Consider the following 27,523-nt stretch of genomic DNA (forward strand, 5'->3'; position numbering starts at 1 on the left):
ATACGGTCTGCTAGAGTGGCACTTTTGGTGGTCAAGAACATTGGTGGTAGTGTAATAGGGTGGATTTGAATGTGTTCCTTTCTGCATTATCCTGACTCATTGTCAATGTGCGTTCCGGTTGTTCGTAGTGATGTTTCATCAGCCTGAGTTCCTCCATGTACCAGCTGACCTGGGGTCTGGATCTTGTTGTATTGCTGTGTTTGAGGGGGGCAAGGAGGTCAGCACAGAAGGTGATCCAATTGTTGAAATTCCTGATGGTTTTATGGGAGACTGCTGCTGTGTTTGGGTAGGTGGGTATTAAGAGAGTTGTTCCAGTCCTTTTCAGTGATGCTGTACTAGTTTCAGTGGGCTGGGCTGGTAGTGTTGTGTGTGCATTGGACTGGGGCAGGAATCCTGAAAGTGGTGAGGGTGTGGTCTGTCCAGGGGACTGGTGTTGTCTTGTTGATTCAGATGTTGTCAAAGGTGGTGAAAATAGGGACCTGGAGGTGTTTGGTGATGTGGGTTGGTCTCTTTACTCATTGGGTGAGGCCCAGGCTTCCAAGATCTTCGATGAGTGCTTTAGAGTTGGGGTTGGCGTGGTCTTCTAGGTGGAAGTTTAGGCTTCTGAGTAGGATGTAACTGCTGACATCGAGGGTGAGTGGTGCAATAAAGTCCATGACGATGCTGGTTAAATTGGTGTGCAGTCCTGGTGGTATGTGGATGACAGTGCCACAGGCTGCGAAATGGATACTGAACAACAGGTGCTCCATGTTGGAGGAAGACGTGTCCATGGATGTGGTGCAACTGATGGTGTTCTTGTGGATGATGGCAATTCCGTCTTTGGGCTTCTGAAGTCTGTTCTGCCTGGCAATGTTGTTGCAACAGAGGGGGAAGCAGGGGGAGAATTGTGGCAATGTCGAGTGCTGATGCAGGGTTCAGACTGGTTTCAGTGAGGAAAAGTAGTTTTGGGGCATTGTCGTGCAGTTGGTCCCAGATCTCCATGGAATGTTTGGTGAGTGAGCAAGGGCTGAGGAACATGCATGGGAGTGTGGAGTGCTGTGTGGGTGGTTGCAGGACTGTGGGAGTTTGAGAGAATGAGGTGTTGGGTGCCATTGGTGTGGGTGCAGTGAGTGTTGGGTGTGGGTAAGTTCACAAAAATGTGTAGGAAGTGCAGGAGAATGCTCCCTTGGTGTTGTGTGGTGGAGTGGGACAACAGCGTGTGGAGCAGCAGCTGGGTCTGAAGGCACAGAGGGTTACAGAATGGTAGAGGTGGGAGAAGGGAGGATCAAGGTTCCTGGTGCTGGGCGTGGTCTAGGCACGGACGGGCACAAATGGGCTTGCCAGTGGCACTCCTGTTGCACAGGTTCACTGCCCGTACAAACTGTGGCAGCAATTAAGTAGCGCCTGGGAGGGGAGAGGAGTGATGCCACTTCCTGTGCAGATGGACGATGGTAAATCCATTGATGTCACTTCCTGTGCAGATGGATGAAGGGAAATCCAGAGATATAACTTCCTGTACATCTGGATAGTGGGAAATCTAGTGATGTCACTTTCTGTGAAGATGAATGATGGAAAATCTAGTTTTGTCACTTTCTGTGCAGATGGATGGTGGGACATCCAATGATGTAACTTCCTGTGCTGCCTGTGCTGATGGATGGCGGAAGTGAGTCCTCTTGGTTGGTTTCTTCTTTTAAAGAAGAAGATGCCGTGACCTGGAGCAGGCCTTCATCTCCCTAAAATGGGACTATGTGTTCTGGGCCCTTCACCACTTCAGTTACAGTCTGTGATTGCTGGGCTGGATTCAACTGCTCTATACTAAAGCCTCAGCAAGAGTGAAAACTGGGCAACATATCTCAGATACTTATACATTAACTAGGGGGACCTAGCAGAGATGTCCCATACCGCCTTTGTTATTTGCCATGGCCTTTGAGCTGCTTGCGGCCAAACTACGAGTGGGAACCAAGCTTGGGGCATTCCAACAGGCTACCAAAGCCATGCCATTTCTTTATGTGCGGATGATATGATCCTCAATGTTTGAGACATCTATGATAATCTAACCACTTTGACACCTATACTTGGGTTTGGCAGATTGTCTGGGCTTGAGGTGAATTATAATAAATCCCTGGAATTCCCTTTCCGAAATAAACTTCCAGAACGGGACATTCTTCTGGGTAATGGCAGTATCTCACAGGCCCCCCACACTGGTAAATACCTAGGTTTTCAAATTTACCATAAACAGGTAGATCTCCTTGATAGAAACCTGGCAAAGGCTATAGGATTGCTACCTTCTCAGATTAAGTTTCAGGCCACCCTCCCACTATCCATGACAGGCTGCATTTCCGTCTAAAATGGTGACGCTCCTCTGCCTTCTTTAAGACTTCACCAAACCTCAAGGGAATTGTCCCTCTCCAAGGGCCTGATTCATAACAGTAAACTTACATTTTTTTTTAGTATTCACAAACTATGAAATTAATTTCACAAATAGTAATTTTACGACTGCTGAGATTCCTCACTTGTGGCTGAGATTCTGCACATAGAAAGATAGGCCTGTTCTATCTGTTTGTGTGCTGAGTTCTCTGCCCCAACTGCTTAATCTCTGCAGTCATAAAATTCCTATCAGTAAAATTAAACTTGTGGTATGCAAATAAGGCAAAAATAGCAAACTTTCACAAAGGTGTAAGTGGACCTTTGTGAATCAGGCACCAAGTGTTTCGTGAACTGGACTCTCTTTTGATGGACTTTTTGGATAAAGGTAGGAGGAAGGTTGCATTATTCAAACTGAGGCTCCTATATGGGGAAGGGAGGTGGTTTAGAAGGGGTGCATTGGACCTTTCCCAGGACTAGCTAGTGGCACAGCTCCAGTTGGTAGCATATTGGCTGGCTGACCAACACTGCTGGGAAATGGGTCTTATTTGTGTACGTTTATGGGAGGGAGAGCTACATGAACTTCAATTCCCTGGTGCAATCAGCCACAGCCTCCATTCACTCTTGATGCACACAGCCCTGGTCTGCTTAAGAAGGATATTTCTGCACATCATGAAATAGTATCCTTACACTCAAATCTTACCACTTATGGGGCTGCCACTCAAAGATGGCACTTTCACAGAGAATCCATGGATGGCCTGGGAGGAGGTTGAAATCACTACCGTTGAGGATTTGTCCTCACATGGTGCTCTCATGAACTTCCAGGAGCTCTTGAAGCAGTATCGTTTGCATGGTGGAGCATTCGTGACCTATGGTGCTATAAGATGTGCAGTGATTGGAGACCGGGACATTAGGGTTCTGGAACCTGCTACTAATTCCCAACTACACACGTTACACACCATAGGGCACGCAGACGCTTGGTCACATGGCTATACAGGGCATTTCAATGGGAACCCCTGGTGGCTTCTGTACATCTCAGAAATAAGTGGGAGGACTCAGTGGACAGATATTTAATGAATCAGACTGGCTAAAGGCCCTAGGTTAGCAGTGCAAGTTCTCCAGGAATGACAGTTTCAAATGTATCAAATTTTATATCCTGCACAAGGCATATATACCCGACTGAAACAGATATATGCCCTGATATGCTCCATATGTTCTGGGCATGCAGGGCACTGTGTACATTTTTGGTAGGAGTATTATCTGATATTACACAGTCTAGGGAACGATTTGAGGTTTCTACTGCACTACACTGCTTCATGGGCAAATATCCTAATTAGATTTATGGATTTATTTTTGCTTTTGGTCTAAAAGGGCAGGGGAGATGAAAAGGAAATCACCTATACCGCCTTCAATCATATAAGGGAGGACTGAGGTTTTTAAGTCGACACAGATGGAGAGCATGGCACTCCACAGGGAGGAAAAGGGGGGCCTATGAAAACAACCCCTGGCGATATACTGGAATGTGATCCTTCAGGACTTTATATAACATCCTAAAGAGGGCACTCATACATCCTAAACCCTTGATTCGTTTGCTTAACACCTACACAATGCACCCCTGCTGTATTTGGGGTCCATAGGGATACCCTTTTCAAAATACAGTGTTCAGTCCACAGTATCCCTCATTTGACCTAAGCATTCCTAACATGGCAGCATCCTCTGGCCCTTCGAAGGCTAAGGTTTTCTCAACACCGGGAAGACAAATGATGGTGTCAGCTTTGTAGTGAGCTTCTAGAGGGTGGCAGGATAGGATCTTAGTTTTCCTTTCTATACATGTTGCCACTTGTTTTAATGGCACCTTTTGTATACATGAAGAAGACCTTAATGATAAATACATTTTAAGGCAAGGGGCACTGTTCATCAATAAGAACCCGGTACAGTATTATTGCTCAAGCAAATTATTCTGATTGTATGTACTCGCCTGTATCCATTATGATTCCAATAATAAAGTGTACTGTTGACACTTGTAAAATGTTAATACAAATATATTAAAAAAAATACCGAAATGGGACTTTGCATTATAAAGTAGATATCTTATCCCAGTTAGGTTCTGTAGACACAATTGCACCAAAATCAAGGAAGCCAAGGTGGAGGGTATATAAAGCTCCAATTTCAGCTTTCTCCACTACTGTGGGAAATCGACCAGCCCCTGCAGAATACAGTCTCCCAATAGGAATGGCTGAACATGGACTCCATCGAGGATCAAACCATCCCAGCCCAGTAAAGCCCAGTCCCGCTCTACCTTACAAGGGACCAGGCTTCCTTCCCACGCTTACTGATTAACTCCAGCGTGAACTCTTCCTAGGCGCACTCTCGTTCCTGAAGGCACTTTCCTGCACCAATCTCAGACTGCTTCCAGTAGATCAGATGGCCTTCCATCTATTAATTAAGGCCCCACTTCCCAGGACAATTATGTTTGGTGGACAGAAGAGACACAGCGGGTCTTTCAAAGGAAAAAGGGAAAAGGAATTAAGGTAAGACAGTGGCCAACTACCAAGTGACAACAAGGCTTTTTCCGTATTCACATAAGTAGAACTGAGCAGCCAATGGGAGGGACGATTGAAAGTGGATAACCTCCTAAAGTTGGCAGGACGCACCCAAACCCATTCACCAATGAGCAGGGATGAAAGAATATAAAAAGATAATGCCAGCTAATACGGGCAACGTTGTCTTTCTGTGCTCACAAAGCTACAGAGGAAAGAAAGGTTTATTTACAAAAGAGGCACAAAGAAAGACATCTATTCCTATATCAACAAGGAAAGGATTATATATAGTGGTTCAGCCAAGAATTAACTTTTCCCTTGGATCTTTGAACACCATCTTGGGAGTGTGGCTAAATATGGGAGTTTAGTGAGGAAAATGGTTATCCTGATTAACGAAATGCTGTATCGTCTTTTAATAAAAATGCCTTAATCCTTGAGATTCTGTGTTTCCTCTGTCGACACCACCATTCAACCACACATACACAGGCACTCTGAAACAACACTAGACCCACTACACAATGGGAATTAAAGAAGACATGATACTGAAAATAATGAAATATTCAGGATAACAGTAACTGTACTCTCCTTTGCCCACTAGTTACTATTATAGCAGAAAATGAGATGTACCTTAAATTTCTTTCGGAATTCTTTTTCCTCCTTTTCCATCTTTTTCATCCTCTTAGGATCTTTGTCGTCATTTTTTCTGAAGGAGAGATGCTTCATGTTCATCCCTGTACTAAATTGACAGTCAAAATTTGTAAAAAAAAAATCTTTAACAGATCATCAGTAAAACAGTTTACCTTCTAGTACTGTCTATTGCGAATGCTATTAATTTGTATCTGACATACTAAGTGCTACAGTGGTTTAAGGTTATGGCACTTGTCGGTGGTAGTAGTATCAAAGTCAATACTTTTATGAACATAGAGGTAGGAAAGCTGGTTCAACTTGATAGGATTCACATAGATAATTTGTAATTTACACACATGGTTCCAACTCAGAGTGGTAGCTGCCCGTCTATGGGTAGGGAATAGGAGGATATTTTGTACAAAAATACCCACACCTTGCTCAAGAACGTGGAGATCCCCTGTCATGCCCAAGGGCAGAGAGACATGTGGTATTCCTCTGCTTTGCTAAGGGGGGAAGGGGTCTGTGTTATTCCCCTTACCCAAAGAAAGAAGTTTTCATGCCCCCCAACTTGGTCAAGGGTGGTGTGTTTCTAGTCATCCCCATTGCATCTGCCAAAGGGGGGATTGTTTTTGCTCCCCTGATCTTGCCTAAGGATAAGGGATCTTTTAGTAGCTCCCCTTCCTTGCCCAAAGCCAGAGTGTACTTGGTGTCTGCCCCCACCATGCCCAAAAACAGAGGGCATTGTAACATAAAAATTAAAAGCAGGTTTGTGGCATCTCACATCTCCACTGGTGAGATGTCCGCAATCGTGAACATGGCTCAATGTCAGCCGTCAACTCCACCAGACCTCATCAGTCCATGAAACAGTATAGGCTAAGGAGATATGAGACAGCCAATATCTATCTCTTGGAAAATGCAACGTGCTGATGTAATAGGCGCAAGAACATGATTCTCTCCTTTTAGTGAGCTAGGGTTCTGGTTGCAGTACTGCCCACCCCCCTATTTTTTGCCTGGTTTTAAATGCAGCGCCAACTGAAGTGCACAGAGTTCCTGCTAACCAGGTCCCCAGTGGCAGTGTTCCTTTCCTAAGACAAGACACCTGGTCACTTGATCCCCATGTGATCAGGCCCTTCCGCCCTTGCAAGTCGCTAGTAAATGGTGTTCCTGGTACCTAGGGCCTTGGTACTGAAGACGGCCCCTCCAGAGCTGTAGCACAACTTGTGCCACTCTGAAGGACCCAGCACCAACCTCATGCAGATTGCCATTGCAGGCTGTGTGACAAGGTACTCGCAGAAAGGAAAACACGGCATGGCACACAATTGTGTGACATGTTCCCTAAAATACTGCTTGTAGTATCTGTAAGTGACCCCTAATGCACCTGTGGCAGGGTGCATTATGGAGGAAAGTAGCCTCTTTCTAGCTTGGTTACCCCTGCTTTTGGCCTGTTTGTCAGTGTGTCTGACTGTGTCTACTGGGATCCTGCTAACCAGGACCACAGTAGTTATGCTCTCTCCTTTAAATTGGTTATTGGTTACTGTTATCACAATATTTCACCCATAATTGGTATACTGGTGCCTCTTATAAGTCCCTAATATATGATACCTAGGTACGCAGGGCATTGGGGCTCAGGGGATCCCTCTGGGCTGCAGCATATATTTTGCCACCCATAAGGAGCCCATTTGAAGGGTTCTGCAGGATTGCCATTGCAGCCTGCCTGTAAAGGTGCAACCCCCCTTTCACTGCGATTTTCACTGCACCAGGTCACTTATAAGTCACCCCTATTCAGGCCTTTCAGCCCGAGGGCAGGGTGCAAAGTACCTGTGTGTGAGGGCGCCGCTTCACTAGCAGAGGTACCTTCACAAACTCCAGCTCATTTCCCCAGACTTCGTGAGTGTGGGGATGCTTTTTTACGTGTGTACTGGACATAGGTCACTACCTATGTCCAGCTACATAATGGTAACTCCGAACATAGGCATGTTTGGTATCAAACATGTTGGAATCATACCCCAAAGCTTATGCAAGCATTGGTTTATGATTCCATGCACTCTGCGTGCTCCTTAGAGGACCCCCAGTATTGCCATTTCAGCCTTCTCAGGATTTCCAGGCAGCCAAGCTGCTGCCACCTCCCAGACAGGTTTCTGCCCTCCTGTTGCTTGAAAAGCTCGAACCCAGGAAGGCAGAACAAAGGATTTTCTTTGGGAGAGGGTTGTTACACCCTCTGGCTTTGACAATAGGTGTTACAGGCTGGGGAGGGGTAGCTTCCCCAAGCAACCGGAAATGCTTTAAAGGGCACATTTGGTGCCATCCTTGCATTAACCAATCTACACCGGTTCAGGGACCCCCAGTCCCTGCTCTGGTTCGAAACAGGACAAAGGAAAGCTGAGTGACCACTCCCCTGTCCATCACCACCCTAGGGGTGGTGCTCAGAGCTCCCCTACAGGGTCCCTTGGTTTTGCCATCTTGGATTCAAGGTTGGCAGGGAACTCTGGGAGTATCTGAGTGGCCAGTGCCAGCAGGTGATGTCAGAGCCCTCCCCTGATCGGTGCTTACGTGGTTAGGTGACCAGTCCCTCTTTCAGGGCTAGTTAGGGTCTCTCCTTTGGGTGGTTCCTCAGATTCGGATTGCAAGACTCCAGCAGGAAGTCTCTGCATCCTCCACTTTGACTTCTCACTGAAGAAGCTGCATCTGGACCCTCCAGGAACCTACAAGCTGCAACAAAGAAGCCAGATGCCTCTTGCAACATTGTGTCTCCGGCTCCTGCCAGCAACTGCAACAATTTCCCAGTCGTGCATCATCTGAAGACAGCCTGTCTTCAGCCTGCATCAGAAGGAAGAAGGAATCTCCCTTGAGGTGAAGGAGCCACTCCCCTGCTTCTGTAGGCACCAACTCGGAGGACGACGGCTGTGTGGATCCCCTCTCCTGCTGAGTTGTGTGGATCCTGCATCACGGGTGATGGACTGAAGTGGTCCTGACAGTCCTCTCTTCTAGCTGTCCTACCTTGTCCACGCAAGACAGTACCCCTGCATACAGTGGCTTTTGCAGCTGCCATGGCTTGCTGGCATTGTTCCTCCAAGTCCTTCATGCATCATGTAGCTTGGGCCCCCAGCACTCTATCCTGCAACATACAGCTTCCTGGGTGGTTCTCCAGCGGTGTGGGAGCCTTTGTCGTAGTGCTGCGTGGCCTTCTTCTGCAACTTTCTTGTCACCGTCCTGTGGGACTCCTGTGTGTGCTGCCTGGTGTTCTGTAGACTCCCTGTGTCGCTGAGGGCCCCCTCTGCCTCCCTCTCCTGGGTAGAGTCCACCTGGTACTTCCTGGTCCCCGGCAGCGCCATTTTCCGCTAACCACGAGCTTTGCATGTGCCAAGGCTTGTTGGCGGACTCCGACGACCCAAACGTGACTGCAATCCTCCATCCTGCGTGGGACATCACTTGCACCCTCCAGGAACCTGACTTCGTCTTCTTGGGTGCAGTACTGACTTCGTCTCCACGAGTGATTCTTCTTTTGCACCTTCATCCAGGTGAGCAGGGGCTCCTGCTCTTCCTGGACTCTTCTGTGCGCTTTGGACTTGGTCCCCTTCTTCAACGGTCTTTTTGTCCAGGAATCCACTGGTGTCTTGCAGAGTCTTCTGGGTTTTGCATAATTCTTCTTGTTTCTATGTGTGTTCTGGGAAAGTTACTGTGATTTACTCCTGCTTTTCAGGTCGCTGGGATGGGTTGTGGTACTTACCTTTGGGCTTTTCTAGTACTCCCAACTCCCCTCTACACAGTACAGTTGCCTAGTTGGGGGACTGACTTTTGCATTCTACATTCTTAGTATGTGGTTTGTGCTCCCCCAGGCCCATTTGTAACTGTTGTGATTTTTAATAATCACACTGTATTGTTTAGCTGGTTTTATGCCTATTTCTGCATTCTAGTGTACATAATTTGTCTATTACTTACCACCTAAGGGAGTATAGTCTCTATGGTCATTTTTATATTTGTGTCACCAAAATAAAGTACCTTTATTTTTGTAACACTGAGTATTTTATTTCATGTGTTTCAGTACTGTGTGACTACAGTGGTACTGCATGAACTTTGCATGTCTCCTAGATAAGCCTTGGCTGCTCATCCACAGCTAGCTCTAGAGTGCCTGGCTTCTAGACACAGCCTAAACTACACTAATAAGGAATAACTGGAACTGGCATAAGGTGTAAGTACCATAGGTATCCACCACAAACCAGGCCAGCCTCCTACACATTATATTACAAGTGAGGGCATTTATGCATCAGCAAATAAGTCTTTGTCGATTCTTAGACATAGTAAGTGTACAGGGAAGCCGTTTTAAATACATGTGCTGGACACTGGTCACTACGAGTTCCCCAGCTACATTGATGGCTTCTCTGAACCTAGGGATGTTCTGGTATCAAACATCTCGTATTAATGAACCCTCACTGATTTAAGTAATTGAGTTATTAAAATATGCACTCAGAGGTCATATTAGAGGTGCCCCCCGAAAAAACATACCAACTGCTGGTGAGCTCACCGACCATTTCTGGCCAGCTACCACCAACACACCAACACAAATCTGCCCTCCCAGTGTGAGAGCCTCCCCTCTTGAGAGGTCAGAAAACAAAGACCTGTCTGGGCTGGGTTGTTACCCACATCTCCCCACAGTATGACCTGCATTGTGAGGCAAGAGCTTCAAAGAAGCCCACCGACTTTGATATGCAGACCTGTCCTTCCTCAGAGGAAGATGCCAACCCACTGCCTCAGGGCCCATCTGGTACCTGGGCAAGTGGGAAAATTATCTATGTGGGAGGCGTGTCACACTTCCAGACTTAGAACACCCCTCTGGTGGATACGACTTTAGAAAATCTGCCATCTTGCATATGGTGTAATTTATGAACTCTGGTTAGGGTGATGCCCACTCCCCACGCAAAGTGGTCATCTATGGGGTGTAATGACCCCAAGGTTAAGAGCCCATTGGCTACTACCCTTCACTTCCCTTAACGCCCCCTAAATTGAATATTTGGAGGACCCCCTGATACCAGATCCTTAGATCTTTGAGAAGTGGAAGAGACACCTACTGAACTAGAGAACCGAGGAGTACTGGATTGACTTGGCGCCAACCCTGCTGCAAGCGACCCTTGAGGAGCAACTGACCTGCCCTGCCCTGCCGTTGCAGCCTCCAAAAAACTGGGAGTGCTGCCAGTGCTCTGCAAATCGTCATGAGGAACTCCCTTGGAGTAGATGAGCTGCTCCTCTGCATCTGCAGGCACCCAAGAAAAGCCTGAGAGGACCGGGACTGCCAAAAACCCGATGCTGGATATCACTACTTCACCTGAGTCATCTACCCGTGTTGAAGTAGGTCAATGGTGTCAATGTGGTCCACAGGCCCTCCAGAAGAGAAACCCACCCTGTGCTTGCCCACTGTGGACTTCACCATGGCGTACGCAAACTGTTTCTGCAGACCCCCTTGCAACCGCAAGTGATCAGGAGGCAACACCCGAAGCTCTATGACACCTCTGTGCCTCCCAAAGAGAACTGTTGGTGTTGCTTTGGACCTTGCCCTATACTTACTTTAACACCAGTAGAGCAGTCCTGTAGGTCGTCGCAAAGTGCACCCTTGCAGTACATGTGTTTCCCCTATAGGATAACATTGAGCACCCGAACCTGAAAAGCACCTCTACACCCAGATGCCCCAGTGCTTCCCAAAGTGACTTGTTGTTGCTGCTTTGGACCTAACAAGGTCCAAAGCAGCACCAACAAGTCACTCCAGAAGATTGGTCCAGAAAATTGGTCCTGTAAGTCGTTGCTAAGTACCAGTATGCAGTATATGTTTTTCTCCCATAGGATAAAATTACTGCTCTAAAAATTGCAGTCAACTTTTGAAAACTATAAAAATTCATAATTCAAAAAGTACTCACCTGATTCTGGTGATCTTGGTATCAAAGTTTAAATAAGAGTATGTGTTATTTTTATAAATTGGTGTTGGATTTCTTTATTGAGTGTGTGTCTCACTTACTGTATATATGTATGCCTTACATGCTCAGCACTCCCCTCTGATATGCCTAACTGCTCACCCACACTACCCAAAAATAGAGCATTTGGGATGTCACTCATGCCTCTGAGGTACCTCTGGGAATTGTTTGGACTCTGAACAGTGTACCTCATTTTGGTCCACTATATAAAGAGCCAGCCAGCTTCCTACACTCCTGTTGAATGTTAAACCCATTGCTGATGAGATTTTACACTCAATAATGGAATGTGGTTCTAATCCTCTGGTACTGGTCAATTTTTAATTTTGGATCTCTCCTCTGCATGTTATATGGCTAGGGAATGAACCATATAAGTGGGCAGGCCCTGACCCACCCACGTATGCGTTTCACGGGCTTCAGGCCCTTTAAATATGTTTCAAAAGTGTTTCAGACAATCACCTTCTTTACTGTTAAAGAAGATTTTAAAAAATAGAGCCACTCAGAATGCTTCTTTCTGGATTTTAAAATTTTCCAGATTTTTGTCAACACTAATGGAAAAATGCATATCCTGGGCAATGAACAGTTTTTCTTTTTCCCATAAGTTAAACACAGCTGAATTAAAAATACACCACCCTCATCAAAAAGCACCAGATGAAACCAGGAAGCCTTTAAGGTTTGCTAGGCATTGCTTTAGCTGCCTTGCCCTCCGGTTGTATATAGAAAATTATTACCCCATATCCTTTGTAATGCTACTTATAGAAAGAGGCTGTGGGTAAACCTCCTTCAGCCACTGCTTGCTTAGAGTGTCCTTTATGCAGCCTACAGGACAGCAAACATTGAATGGAAGAGAAGCTGAGAACTCCTGAGTCATTGACTTGTAGGTAATGTCAGTCACATTGTTCACATTTTTTAGGAGCCAACGATAAAGCTATTGGTGCCTTTGTTTGAAGCTGTGCGGTGAGGAATTCCGATGCAGAATTTCACTGCACGCAAGTATAAGTAAGCCGGTGTTCCCAAACGCAGATTTATTTGCTGCAGGAACACCAGACCCGATTTTACCCATTGGAAAGTATGGACAGCAAAATCTAATTGGAAAAGAGTGCATTACAGCCTGGATCCAGTCCTGGCAATGCCCAACCTCCTGCCAAGGCACAGGGGAGGGTGTAATATCCCCCTGCCAGGATAAAGTTGTCCCTTCCCCATCCTTCCTGCAGCCTTTCCTCTGCCCCTACAGGTTGCCTTAAAGATATTTACCACCTAATCAGAGAAAGTGAGAAAAGTGTATGTATAAATCATAGAGGATTGGGAATTCCATTACTACTGTAACCAACATTACTACCACTTACAGTACTTCTACTACTATTACTACTGTTACCACTTTTAACACAACTACCATTACAACAATTACCACTACCACAATTATCACAACCACCACCGCCATTAGCACTGTCACAATTACTGTCAACGTTACCATTGCAACTACCATCACTATCCCATCACCATCACCACTAATACTATGACAATCATCACATCCCACCACTACCCAATGATCACCAATGCCATTATCCCTACCAATGCCACCAGCATTATCACACCATAGATGTTACAACCTCATCACCATAATCATAATGTATATCTCCACCACCATTACCATGGGTATCACCAGCTGTATCCATCATCAGTACTACAGAAATCACCACTATCATCAGTGCACCTATCACAATCAATATCACAGACACCATTAGCATGAACATCACCACCATTTTAATCATATTTACTATCACTGTCACATCACCATCACTACCAAGACTGTCACCACTTTCACCACCACTATAACCAACATCACCACTATCACATCATCCACCAATGCTACCATCATCCTTACTGCAAATATCACCATCACTACTATTACTATAGCCCCCACTATCACCACCCCTTCTACATCATCACCACCATTACCACCACCATAACCCACACCACTATCACTACTTCCGGCGCTGCTACATTATCTTCTTCACTTCTATACCTAGCACCACCACCACTATCACTATCACCACCACTACTACCACCTAGACAAGCACCATGACTACTACAAGCATTACTGCCACTATTAATATCACCACTATTACCACCATCACCACCAAACCCACTCCCATCCCTACAGCAAGGGCTTCCACCACAACGTTTGTGTGAGCACAAATACTGTGCAGTGAACTGTCTGTGTCAGAGAAAGGGTGATGTTGGCTTGTATGTGAAAGTCACTGTGGGTGTGCTGCAGAAAAAGAAAATAATTGAATTATTGACTTTGCAATATTTTAGCTTTGCATGCATAAAGCTGCCAATTGGAATTCCTATGTCAATCCCAACAGAACTTGTTCATTGACATCTTTTATAACTTTTGATCCTTCACTAACTTGCACAAGAACTGGTAGGGTGAAAGCTTTAATTGCAAACTTTGTTTTTCTCCCGGGCTCTTCTAAAATTCTTATAGGGGATGGTAAGTTATTAATGATAAGATAAAATAATAGTTTTCCAAATTAAGGGCCTGATTTAGAGTTTCGTCGGATAGGGTTACTCTGTCACATACGTGCTGGATACCCCATCACAGTATTACGATTCCATTATAGCTATGGAAATTGAAATATGGCAAACAGGATACTCGTCATGTTTGTGATGCAGTAACCTGTCTGCCAAACTCTAAATCAGGCCCCAAGGGGCCTCATTTAGGTTTTGGCTTAAGGGTTACTCCATAACAACGGTGACAAATATTTTGTCCAGCAAAATCTCTCATTGTTTCCTACGGGATTTAGGCTTTGGCGGATGGGATATTTGTCACCGCTGTGACTGAATAATCCCACCGCCGAAATCTAAATCAGGCCACAAGTGTTTAGTAAACCTTAAATATAGAGGCATGAACACAGCCTCTATGATATATAAGGAGACAAAATATTTTGAAGAGCATTGCTAAAAGGGATTTACCTTGAGGTGGCCCATGTTTAACTTTACTACTGGTGGGATCAATGGCTCATCTTCTGATGAGCAGTTTCTAATTGAAGTGCAACAACAAAGGCTTGTAATTCCTTTGTAGGATGCCACTCTCAGTTGCATCATACGCTGCAGCTTGGTCTCACAGTGATTTGGCTAAGACAGAGGAGATTCTAGACTGACCACCAGTTATCTTGGATTTCAGAGTCAGTGGTACCCAGGCTCTAGTTATTCATACAGATACTGTTTCCTTTGGTGAGAGAGGCATTGACACGGTTTGTTATTGGAGAACCCCTTAATACACAAAGCTGGCTTGGATTTTACCAGCAGCATAGAACTTTTTTATTGAATGGTAGTATCCTTAACTCTGCTTCTTGCAAAGGTATGAAGGCACAAAAAAGTTTTCAACGATGTGGACTGTTATGGGTAAAGATCCTACTAGTTTGTTCATTAAGTTTTTGTGAATTTTTTTATATTTTTGTTTCAAAGATGGATAAGAGTTTTTCCCAATCTTGAGAAGTTAACTAAAGGGGAGTTTTGTGAGCTTGCTGAGTGGTTATGTCATGACAGATTTTAAATTTTAGACTTAATGGATTTGTTGCCTCATTAATACAAGTGACGTAGAGTTTTAGCTGGCCCTTTTTACAGTCCTTAGCATACTCCCATGATGCCTTGCAAATGAATAAAGGTCTTCATTTGGTGTGAAGGGATCTTCCTCCCTAATGCTTTTACTTGATGGGTGGAGGGTAAACCTTCTATCCAAAGTTGACCACAGGTCTCATAAGATTCATTTGTATTTGACTGAAAAGAGGTGAGCAGCATGATTTTGGGTTGATGCGGTTTGCCACTATAATCACAGGAATTACCCCTCTACTTGAAGTTGCATTCATGGATGCAGGGTAACGTGAAGGGTGATCCAGACTGCCACAGAAATGAACAGGTTATGGGGCACAAGCGGCACCCTACAATTTCGTGATCAAGTTCCATTGTTGCTACCAAGGACTGATGTCCCTCAAACAAAAGGAAGAGGCGCTCATCCTTGTCTCATTGAGACTGTGATAATTTATTTGTTTTTTATCTGCATAAATTAAGCAGGCAATCCATACCTTTTAACTGGTTCCCAGGTTCTATCTTAGATTCTAAAATGCATCTGGCTGTTGATAGTGTACCTTTGGTAGGCATGATTTATTTATTATGGAACACACATATTAATGCTATATATGTCACATTTACAAACCATAAGGCCAAAATCTGAGTGGTTTATAAATGTCACCCGGACGCTGAGATGAGACTGCAATATAGAACCATATTAATCATGTTACTTGCTATGTATTTTTTTATATTACATGATTTAATAATTGATTTTACAACTCTTTAAAAAGATTTTGAGCATTTAAGCACCATCCTTTTAGTATTCATAAATGTGTATTTTTGTTGGGGATACTGTACTAGAACTTAAAATTTGTTTTATGCAACAATATATGTTATTCTAAAGCGATTTTTAAATGCAAAGAATACTGTAAGGAAATTAAAAACATGCTTTCTCAAATATGCCTTTCTTTGAAATCTATTGACATTTTAGAGTAGTTTTTTTTATTTCTTTATTCATTTCAATTATAACAGTCAACAATAGCAAAATGTTGAGGAACACATCACAAAAGCATGTCATAAGAACATATTTGCAGTAATGAATATTATCACAACATGCAGATACAGCAGTATTGTATATACACATAATGTGTATGAACAGAACATAGGGGGCAAGGAATCAGTAGTAATAGGGAAAGGGAGTTTAATTCTAATCAGTAGAGTCTTGTTTGAGGGTGCGTAGGTATTCATGGAAAGGCAGCCAAATATCCCTGGGTTGGGATGTGGGGAGTTGAAGGAGGGCATAGTCTTCACTAACACTGTCACAATGTATCATGCTTTTAAGCTACTCCGAGGAGGTGGGTAGTTTGTTGCTGCCCCAATAGAGCACAATCTCATGCTTGCCTAGTAGGAAGGCCATTGAAGTGAGTTGGAGTGTAACCTGCGGGATGTCCCTAGGATATAGCCTAAAAGAGCAAGAAGAGGGTCTGTTGAAAGCTCCATGTTTATCATGGCAGAGACATGCATGAAGACGGAGGCCCAGTATGCAGAGGTCACTGAGCACGTAAATTGTTAAATGTGTAAAATCTGCTCCCGAAGACCGACACTTAAGACAGTGGTCAGACATATTGGGGTCAAATGTAATAATGTCCAAGGGGGAGAGGTAGCTATGGTGGAGGAATCTGAGATGTAATAGCTTGTGCCTATGGTTAACTGAAATTCGTTGAATCTGTGACCAACAATATGACCATATCTTGTCTGGGAGGGGAGTTCCCAGTTCCTCCACCCACACCTCCCGTACATGCGTAGTGTCAGGTTTCAGAGTAATACACAGATTGTACAATCTAGAGGTCATACGATCACCATCCACTTCAGACACCACATGCATCAGAGGTGGGAAGTACTCTGGGGACAGTGGATAATAAGAGGGGAGGAGAGATCGTAGGTTATTGTGGAGCCTCCGAAAGACGAAGAGATCCATTTATGATATATTCTGCAAGCGGGGCTCAACAGTTGGTTGTACAACAAGGCCATTGGGAAAAAGATCCCCCATGGTAAACAAGTAATGGTGGTGGAGTGTGCAATGCACTCATTTTTCCAGCGTAAGTGGGAGCCATAGATTATTGTTGAGTGGGAGGGCAGTGGACTAAAGAGGGCCACTGCTCAGCATGTGCCGCAGTTTGCACCATGCCTAGCAGGTCACGGACACAGTTTGAACATCGTTGGCATCCAACTGGATGCCCTTCGGCAATATCTGTGAATGTAAGAGACCATCCAATTGATCCAGCTCAGGCCTCAGATATGGAATGCGGGCATCCGGAAGGTACCATAGATGTGTGCATTGACATTGGGCAGCAAGATAATATAGATAAAAATCAGGAACCCCAAAACCTCCACAGTCGAAAGGGTGAATAAGAGTATCCCATGGGACACAGGGATGGCCCCCGGCCCATATCAGGCATAAGAGGAGACTGCGCACTGTACGGCCTGTGATAGGGGAATGGGAATATTTAAGAAAAGGTATAAGAAGTGGGGAAGTACAACCATTTTAATAATAGCCACATGCCGGCAATAGACAGGGGTAATTTAACCCAGCAGACCACTTGAATATCTAGATTTGCCATGCTGGAGCATAATTAAGCTGTATAATTTGGTCCATGTCTCTGTGGGATCGAATGCTAAGATACTTGGTGCCGTCCTAAGCCACTTGAAGGGGTACTCTACAAGTGTAGGATGTGTGGAGTCTGTTAACGGGAAAAGTTCTGATTTGGCCCAGTTAATCTGAATCCCAGAAAGATCACCATAATGAACAATCTCTAGCACGAGGGAGGAGAGGTTGTCTTATGGGTGGCAAATGAATAACAAGATATCGTCCGCATATAATGAAAGCAATAAGGGACCATGAGACAGCTGCAGTCCCCGATGTGTACAGTGGTCTTGCAGGTAACAGACTAGAGGCTCCATTGCAATCATGAAAAGGAGGGGAGACAGCGGGCAGCCATGTCTGGTGCCCCACATAATAGGAAATGCTTCAGTATGCGAACAATTGAACCGTGTGCGGACCACCGGGTTAGAATATAAGAGCATAATTAGGGTTATGAAAGAAAATGGAATAGCAAGCTTGCCTAGAACAGCTTTAAAGAAGGGCCATTCAAGAGAAACAAATGCTTTTTCAGCATCCAACAAGGCCACAACTGCAGGTGTAGATGATGATACTTTATTAAGTACTGCAAAAATGGTAAGCAAGTTGACCAATGAGGGACAAAACCGGACTGGATGGGAGAAATAATCTACTCCATCAAAAGAGACAATCTGGTGGCAAGGACTTTGGCTAATATGTTATCGTCAAGGTTCAAGAGAGAGAGGGGTCGATAAGAAGCACATTGGCAAGGATCTTTACCCAGTTTTAACAATATTGTAAGGACAGCCTCACAAAGCGAAGGGGGTAACGTACCAGCAGCCAGGGACTCGTTACACAGCGCTAAGAGATGGGGAGCCAACTGTTGCTTTAAAACCTTAAAAAAAAACTGTTAGACCATCCAGTCCCAGTGCTTTAGAGCCGTCAAGAGCCTCTATAGCCTGGACCACCTCCTCCTTGGTGATTGGTTCACTAAGAAATTGTTGTTGACCATCTGTAAGCCAAACCATTGCGACACTTCAAGATAAGGAGAGATCTCGGATGGGATGTGAGGCACATGGGAAACATAGAGGTGCTTATAATACTGTCGAAACTCAACCAGGACACTCTCACCACCCACTATTCGCATTCTAGAATCCTTCTGTAACTCAGTGACATAGTTATGTTGTCGATTCCGGCGCAACAGTATTGCGAGGATGCAAACTGCACGTTCCCCTTTCCCGTAGTGACGGGTTCTGGCGCGCTTCCCCAAATGTGCAAGCTCCCTATCAACGAGGTCGTAGAACTCCACCAACAATACAGAGAGGTGGTGTAATCGTGAATGATTACCAGCGCGGCAGCACAATCTATATCCCACAGATCCGCCTTGATGGGTTGTAGTTGAGCACAGATGTCACAAAGAATACCCATGAATAAAGGCTTTAAAGGCCTCCCAAAGGGTGGCTGTGTCGAAATCGTTCCACTGTTCAACGTAAAATATTCAGTTACAGATTCAAGACCTTCATTACAGAACACCGGGTCATGAAGGGCTTCACTGTGGAACTTCCAGGTGCGTTCCAGGCCTGGTTCATATGGAATCTGCAGTTGAAGGAGGACAGTGCTGTGATCAGACAGGGTCCGCGGAAGGACAGCGATCTCTGAGGCCCATAGATATATGGTAACCAAGAGGAACCAATAATCCAAGTCTTGTCCAAACAGGGTCAGGAGCAGATTAGAATGTGAATCCTGAAGTGGACAGATAACAGGTGTGCCAAACATCTTGCAGAGCATAGTTGTCTATGATGTGCTGGAAGATGTCCCGAAATTTATAACTGGGTTTCCCATTATGTTTCACACGCAGATGGGCCGGATAGAGCATTGGCCAACAAAAATAAAACTTATTTTGAACCTCCACGACATTTTCTGTGATACATACCTTGTATTGTGCATCATCTGCAAAGGACCTAAGAAGTAACCTGGATGAGGCAGATACAAATGTTAAATAAAGCTGTATTCAAGGTGGAACCTTGAAAAACCCTTTGGTTAAGAAGCTTGAAGGGAGGTTGATAGGGTGGAAGTTGCACAGTTTGAAGCCTATCAGAAAGAATGAGCCGAGTCAGTTAAACGTGCAACCTCGTAAGGCAAAATGAAATAAGAGAAAGCACAAGGGGGCAGATTTATCAAGACCCTGTGCAGCCACAAAACGCGAAGTGGTGCAAAGGAGTACAAGAGGACTTACTTTCCCGAGCAACATATATTTTTTCACAGGAAAAGTGACCATATTTAGCGCAAGTATAGCTTCGTACTTCTTTCCACCACTTTGTGCCAAAGGGGACATTACTTAGGTGGTAATTGAAATTCTGCACAAGCACCCATGTTATTTGATGCAAAGCTCTATTTACTAAAATTGTCAGCCCAGGTTTTGCATCAAAATAATAATGCCTTTTTGAGGCAGGCTCAAAGTTAGAGAAATATATTTAGTTCTCCAAACAGTTGACAAGTTGCAGGTGTGCAGCGCGGTTCTGCACACATTGAATGTGTGGAATATTTTACAATTTCTACTGGAAGGGTATAATCCCGATATAAAACCCATGCCAAACATCCTGCACTCATCTTTTAACCACGATGCAAAGGTGTGTGTGTGGTGCTACATTCAACCTGTTTGTGCGCCAGTAACTGTATTTGTGGCACTAAATGTTGGTATATTTTAGTAAATCCGATTGAAAATTCTTGTCTGATAGTGCCAAAGGCTGTACTAAGGTCAAGTCTTGATGTAGGATGCATAGAATATCTTCCGCTAAGGCTACTGCGAGAAGTGAAGTTGCCATTCCGTTATCTTCGAAGGTGCAGATTATTTTTCAAAGAATGTTAGGAGAGTATTTGAGATAACCTTGCAAAGAAATTTGGGTGCAGCAGACCTGAGAGCACTGAGATTTTTAAAAATAGTGAATACCGTGGAGATTTCGGATGCCATCCATATGGCTCATTGTGTTCTAAATCGTAAGGCATGACAGTATGAGCAGTATTGGACTTTCCATTTTTTTCTTGTTCCAACGTTATTTTATAATTTCATTACATCTCAGTACCCGTGCTCTCGTTTTTGTGATATAGCAAATTGTCTTTGTAGAATTATTTGCTTGCATCAGATGTGATTTGTAGACTTGGTAAAGCAACATATAGGATAATATGACTTTGTATCTTGCATCTTGATTTGGTTGGAACAGAGTTGTAAAGTATCTGTCTCCGATTCCTTAAATAATTGCTGTAATCTCGATGTGAGTAAATTTACACACTGGGCATGTTGATCAGCATTCCCAGGTAGGTGGAAGTTCTGTGTATACATATACTATTTGTGGGAGAAAAATCCCACCATTTCTGATTCTCTGAATAAAGAATGGGCTTTGCTCTTGCAAATGTAGTTATTTATTTTCCTAAATTGAACATAGGAAAACAAATAACTTTGAGAATGTGACCCGTTGTACGTACATTTGCATTATTTTATATGACAATCACATAGTAAAAATTTTACTTTTCAATTATATGACATATCTCTGTTGGTCTCTCCTGGCAAAATATTGGAAGAACTTAGTGCGACTGATTCCCACTCATTGTTTTTTCAAGAGAATAAGAATATCCACGTGTTTCAGTCAAATAAAGAAAAATGCTTATTAAGTTAAGTGAATTTATTCCTACTTCTCGTTGTTGTCACACTGGATTTTAATGGACTCTTGTACAGGCTTGTACTTAACATCCCCGTGCTTTAAAATACAGCAGCAAAACAAATTCACAAACTGGCCAACAAATAGTGACTTCTAACCGTGCCCCAACGTGCAAGACTTAAACTGTTGACCAAGAGACTAAGGTCTATAATGCAATATACATTATGGTGCTGCACTGTAGAAGATACAGCCACCCACCTAACAACCTATTCACCCACCCAAACTCATCCATCCAACCATCCAATTATGCTAATGTGTATAAGGAAACAGAGAGAGGTGCAGTCCCTTTTTGCTTACCTAAATTCTTTGGCTCCAGGAGGGAAATCTTGGCATGCCACATCGTCATAAACCTCACCTTCCCCTGAAACTGGAACAAAAAAAATTGAATCAATAAGCTTATGTTATCAACAGTGTGGTTGGAATACCATCGCCTGAAATTCAAGTAGTCAAGCTCATGAAACGATTCAAGGACGGCCGCTACTAGAATGTTGGAGCAAGAGTTTTTTTAAAGCTCTGAACCCTTTCCTTTTCTCTGCAGTTTAGAGTTGCTATTACAAACCCACACATCCACAAGAATCTGTCCAGGGCTTAGGTGAGTACATGAGTAGTGATATATCACCCATATCTACTTTCAGCGTGCCACAAATGTGGGTCCGCTATGCAACAATTTCAGAATACACATTAGATGTTGGTTACTGTCTGGGAATTCTTTTTAGAGAAGGAGGAGTAAAAATGCAGCACGCCTCAATGGCACTTGCTTCTTGATGTGCTGCGAATAACTGTACAGAAATTATGGGCACTGTGGTCTGGAACAGTGGTTCTTAATATGTGGACCAGGAACACCTCGGAGTCCGCAGCACCTTCTCAGGGGGTTTGCCTGACTGTTTGGAAAATGAAATAGTATTAGCAGATTAAGAAAGTATATATAAATAAAAACAAAATGTAACACCAAAAAATTTAAAACACTGTGAATTTGAAAGAATTTGAAATGGAGGCTAAATATTAGGTTGGTATCCTTAGTATGATTCGTGATAGCAGCACGTCTAGAAATCAGAATTTAGTTTGGACAATTGTTGGCTGACAAAAATGAGCAAAAAAACAAAGAGATATGCTACAGTCAAGCATAACGCTTCCTCAAGCTCAATAAGTTTAATAATTTGCATATTTGATGTATACTCCTTTCTGTATTTTTGTGTATTGTTTTCAGGTTCAAATAATAGAAACTGCTTAGACCGGGGTCCATGGCTTCCATTATTGATTCAGTGGAGGCCTGCAGAACTCAAAAGGTTAAGAACCGAATGGCCTAGAAACAGTGTACAATGCCACGTTATTCCTCATTCCCTCAGCTGTGAAGCACTAGGGGCCAGTAATGGCAACATTGAAACCTGCCATCAACCCCTGCTGTGCATTCTCATGAATGTCACTGCCTCTTTACTACCACATACAGCACAAGAGCTGAGCAAATGCTCAGCAAAATGATCAAGCCAGTGCTTAATTTGAGCTGGGGGTTGCTGGTGGGGACCACCAGTATTCATTTTTGGGGCCGGAGGGGCTCACCGGCACATATTTTTCCTTATCAGACATCCCAGAGAGCAACAGAGGAGAAAACACATACATAGGAAAGGAGAGGGCCGAGAAGATAGAACTGGGGGGAAGCTTGAGCCTGCAAGAGTGAGATGAAGAAGTAGGGAGCGTCTGGCAGTGGATTAAAGAGGATTGAGCGGATTTTGGACTATGCAGCCTCGGTATTTGGCACAGGGACATTCAATAGCAATGGCCGCTGTCTTTTGAGCAGTGCTTTGGGCACCTGCAATCCTCATTATGTTAGGAATTAAGCACTGGCTGAGGCCACATGGCTCTATAAAAAACCTCCACAAGGAAAGCGTGGATAAAATGCTATTCCCTCGTAAAACTATATTACACTAAAGGGACCTTTGCAGGTTTCCTATTGCATTTAGTATGCATATACCAACAAGAACCACCACATATTTATACATTGTTTCCCCCTACTGAACTTCTACTATACATTAGTACAACAATGCAAAACAATTGCTGAATATAAATGCAGCGGGTACTGTGATTGTATCTATTGTTGTGAACAATACTTATTTCACCCCCCTTCTTTCATAGCATTCCTTACCTTTCGGTGGAGCTGGTGGTGCGGGACCTGCCAGTACGCTGGAAAACATGTCATAGGTTTGTTATTTGTAAGAGTTAAGGTTATACAATTACTATTTCATTTAAGAAAATAGTGTTAATTTTGTGGAGAAATTGTTAAGCATGGTACACATCAATAAACAAATTGTACTCAGCAAGCAGGTTCAAATTTACCTGGAAAAAAGAACTGCTCTGAATTTGTTTTAAAAACCTGTTATAGAAAAAAGGCTCCTGGATACATTAGAGGACTGTTTTCTGTCAGAGGTTTCTTTATGAAGGGAAGGGACAGCAGCGGTCCATACAACATTTTAGCCTCATTGAGACTCTGATCGCCCAATTTTAATTGTCCGGCGTGTATATTGACTTGGGTGTGACACCAGGATGGCGCTGGTAGAATGGCCAATCACATTTGAGTATTGCGTCCAAGTGGAGCTCCTGTTGGTGCAATACAAGTATTGAAACCATTTTAATGCATATTCTGGTCCCTGAAGAAAGTGCAAAGATTGTTGTTACAGTCTTAACTTCCATACAAATATTGCACATTTGTATAAATATTGCAATTTTGCTTTTATTGCCAGGTGTCTGACATTTCGTAAAGCAAGGCACAGCAGTCATGAACCAAGACCTGGATCGAGAGGATTAGGGGAATTATTTTTCTGCCATCTTCTGCTTCCACAAGGGAATGTAACAAAGCAAATGTAGGTCATCACCTAGTAGGGGCACTAAATTGCAGAAAATAGACCATAAAATTACATTTTCAGTGTATGGGTTGCACTTCAGCTGGTAAAGACCTGTTTTGATTGGGGTGTTGAAAATACTTTCACTGTTTCCAAACGTCAAGCAGTAAAAACTATTTTATCTAGGAGGTGTATGAAAGGATTCCTAGAAAGACATTTAAAACAGTTTCAAATGCTGAAGACAGGTCTGGTAGCTTCATCAGGAAAATCAAAGACCCATGTGAAAGCCTAAACCCATCCACTAAGCAGGCACACATATTTTGAAAGTGAAAACATCTGTGCCCTGTTATTCTGTCAGAAATAGCACTTTTCATTTTTTTAACCCTCAATGAAGAGGACACCCTCTGATGAAATAGCCAGCTGGTGATTGTCATTTCTGTTTCTATGGCCAAGTCATGACCCATCGCGACAAGTTATTCAGGATATATCTCTCCTTAGAGTTAGTCTAAGAGTCTATTGGTCAGTGCTGGTCTCCTCACCATTGCTGAGAAAAAGCTATAAAAAGACACAAGAAGAGAAGTGTATTGAAAAAGAAGCCAGGAAGAAGCAGGTTACAGTGACCTGTGGCTCTTCTTATGCCTTACCTTGACCCAAGATGACACTCAATACCTTTATCATTCATTGAAAGTCCTTCTTCTTCTTTTATCATACCCTGTTTAATCGGGGCGTAAGGGGATTTAGAATCATGGTGTCTCTTTACGAAGTGTTTGTCGATGATGACATGTAACAATCTCAGTTAAACTGTGCCAGAAAAAACGGAGCCCCAGGCCTCATACTAACTGATGGTAGAAGCCCACTCAGTATCCCTGAAGCCCCTGCCATGTTCCATAGGTCAAGCACCTAGCCATTAATGATATCATCTCTCGAGTCAATGCCCAAAATCAAACAAGAAGGCAACAACCAGGAGGCCTTCCTCTTCCCTAACCTCGTTGTTGCCAGGATCAGCGTGTTGAAGCATCACGCAGGTCAAAGCTGCATTTAATGTCTGTCATCCCGACTCGTCTCAGAAACAGGCAACACAGAGACCACATGATGCTTTGATTCAAACGCTGATAAGAAGAAGGCAAAGGTGCTACCATTACAATGTTTACTATAAATGGTTTAATGCAACTGGGGGATCACGCATCCTACAACCATGGCACAGATGCTTACTTTTGAAGCATAACAGTAGTCACCCCGAGGTGATGCTAGGCGTGCTGATGGTGAATTTTTGCAGTATATCTCTATGAGTGATCTATGTGGACTGCCATTTTGCACCGTGGATGTAGAAACTATCTGCAACCGAAGCTTTTTATACACATTTTCATTGAACTGCTTGTTAAGGCAACCAAGATGCGACGATGGAGGCCTTTTACTGAGGGCTGTCAATGATCTTTCCTTTGTAGCAGGCATTAAGTTCTGGGTCCGGTGCCTCAAACATCATTTGTACAATCAAGAGACCTAAATGACCCAGTGCCAGCCTAATAAGTAATGTGCAAAAGAGAGTTCTCTCAAATCCATTGGCTGTCAATAAACAGGGGTTTTGATGTTATGGTCCACTGCATTGACCGTCAGGAAACTTCGGAAAAAGTCCTGCTTCGACCTTGAGGTCTACTGATGCCTGCATCCTGGGAGTACCAAAAGGGAGTGAATTACCCAAGAACCATAACAAATTCAGAAGGTTTGTGAAAATTCTTCCCTTCAGCTAGGCTGACTGGAGCGACTGACTTCCACATATTCCGGAAGTGTTGTCTACAATAGGCTTCCCTCCTGTAACAATCCTTGGGGTGTGTGCATGCACCAACCATAAATCCCATAAAAATGCCCTTAGCTCCTTAAGTTGCAAATACATTTGTAAAATCATAGCCAAGTCGTTTGGGACTACCCTAGCATGCACAGGGAAGAATAAACCTCTAGGTCATTGTCTGCCAGGAATGATCTAGATGTGTACTGCTGCTTTTAGCCCACTGTGCACATCAATCCACACTGAAAGGAAACAGAAGCACAGGTAGCGAATATGCCTCCATGTACACAAATAGCATTATGTGGGAAATGGGTGCAGGCATATTTCTGTTATATGCAATTAGATTCGTTCTTTCGCAAGGCAACTTCTTTCTTAATTGAAACTGCGATAAAATAATAAAAAAATGTATATCAAAACAATATACCTTTGAATTGGAAAAACCTGTGTTGCATAGTTCTTTCTACTGTGACATCACATTTATCTCTACAGCACTTTAATATCATGCACAGTGACAGCACACATTGGTGAAACAGAAGGAAAAACAGCCATTGGTGTGATTATCCTTGGTGAGCGGTTAGCTGGTTACATCAGTGTGTTAGTAATGCACAATCAAGAGCAGCATTAGCGCACTCAGTGTTCAAGATGGCGTCTTACATAAAGGCTTCAGTATCGTCAGACTCATTATCTGTAGCACTTTTCCCTTTGTCATCCCATCCTGTAATCTTCTTCAGAAGCGTCCGAGTCCAGGACTTCTCTTCCTCCTGCGGCACACAGCTTAGGAGCGGGTAGAGTGGTCACTCAGGGGGTGAAAGCATTTTGGTCTTATGTTTCGAAATTGTGCAAAATGCAATTCTTAACATTTTCAACAAAAACCACGCCTAATTCCAAATTACAAAATGATCAAGGAAAGCATAGGGTACTGTTTTGCTTCTACGAGTCATTTAATTGCTAAGTATCTATGTGGCCTAATGCATTTCAAGTATTTTACTGTGCAGGATGTTTTGCTACACGGAGAACAGTGATGAAAGTGTGTATCTTCATCCACTTTTCGAAAAAGAGGCCGGTCTGATACAGATTGAGGAGAGGGCACCGGCTTAACACAGTCCACCCAAGCTCTCAGTGTGCCTAGCCTTACATTTTCTTGCACGGATCAATCAACGTGTCTTACAAAGTCTTAACATCTTTCAGTTGATATGGCAGGGACTCTTGGTCACAAAATTATGTGTGTGTAAATTTCTCTAAACTGGAGCTGGAGGGAGGAGTTTCTGACGAAAACGTGATAGCCTTTCATACGTCCCAGATCCATTACCTGGACAAAATACACTATTCCAAAGTCGACGCACAAAATAAGGACCACACCTATCATGCTGTAGAATGTGGTAAAACGTGGTGATTTCTCTTGTTTTCTTCCAGAATGCCTAGAGGAGTCAGGAATGCTATGCCGCTATTTTAAGAGCCATCAGCAGTGCAAAGTTATCTATTTTACTGCAAATACAATTCCCATAGCTTTTAGTCTGGGCATCTGCATTG

General features: G+C 43.7%; 1 protein-coding gene across 4 annotated transcripts in view; it reads right to left on the reverse strand.

Moving 5' to 3' along the window:
• FYB1 (FYN binding protein 1) overlaps positions 1 to 27,523 on the reverse strand; it is a 602,843-nt gene that overhangs the window by 81,090 nt on the left and 494,230 nt on the right. For 3 of the 4 annotated variants that reach the window (XM_069221341.1, XM_069221340.1, XM_069221345.1), the window contains exons 12-15: positions 26,648 to 26,767; positions 23,517 to 23,554; positions 21,674 to 21,743; positions 5,511 to 5,619 (exon numbers count right to left, since the gene is read on the reverse strand). In XM_069221341.1, the coding sequence (XP_069077442.1) occupies positions 5,511 to 5,619; positions 21,674 to 21,743; positions 23,517 to 23,554; positions 26,648 to 26,767 (337 nt within the window). The remainder of the gene's footprint in view (positions 1 to 5,510; positions 5,620 to 21,673; positions 21,744 to 23,516; positions 23,555 to 26,647; positions 26,768 to 27,523) is intronic. The other variant, XM_069221354.1, reaches the window with a different exon arrangement.

The sequence above is a fragment of the Pleurodeles waltl genome, chromosome 1_1 (assembly GCF_031143425.1).
Source record: "Pleurodeles waltl isolate 20211129_DDA chromosome 1_1, aPleWal1.hap1.20221129, whole genome shotgun sequence".
Classification (NCBI taxonomy): domain Eukaryota; kingdom Metazoa; phylum Chordata; class Amphibia; order Caudata; family Salamandridae; genus Pleurodeles; species Pleurodeles waltl.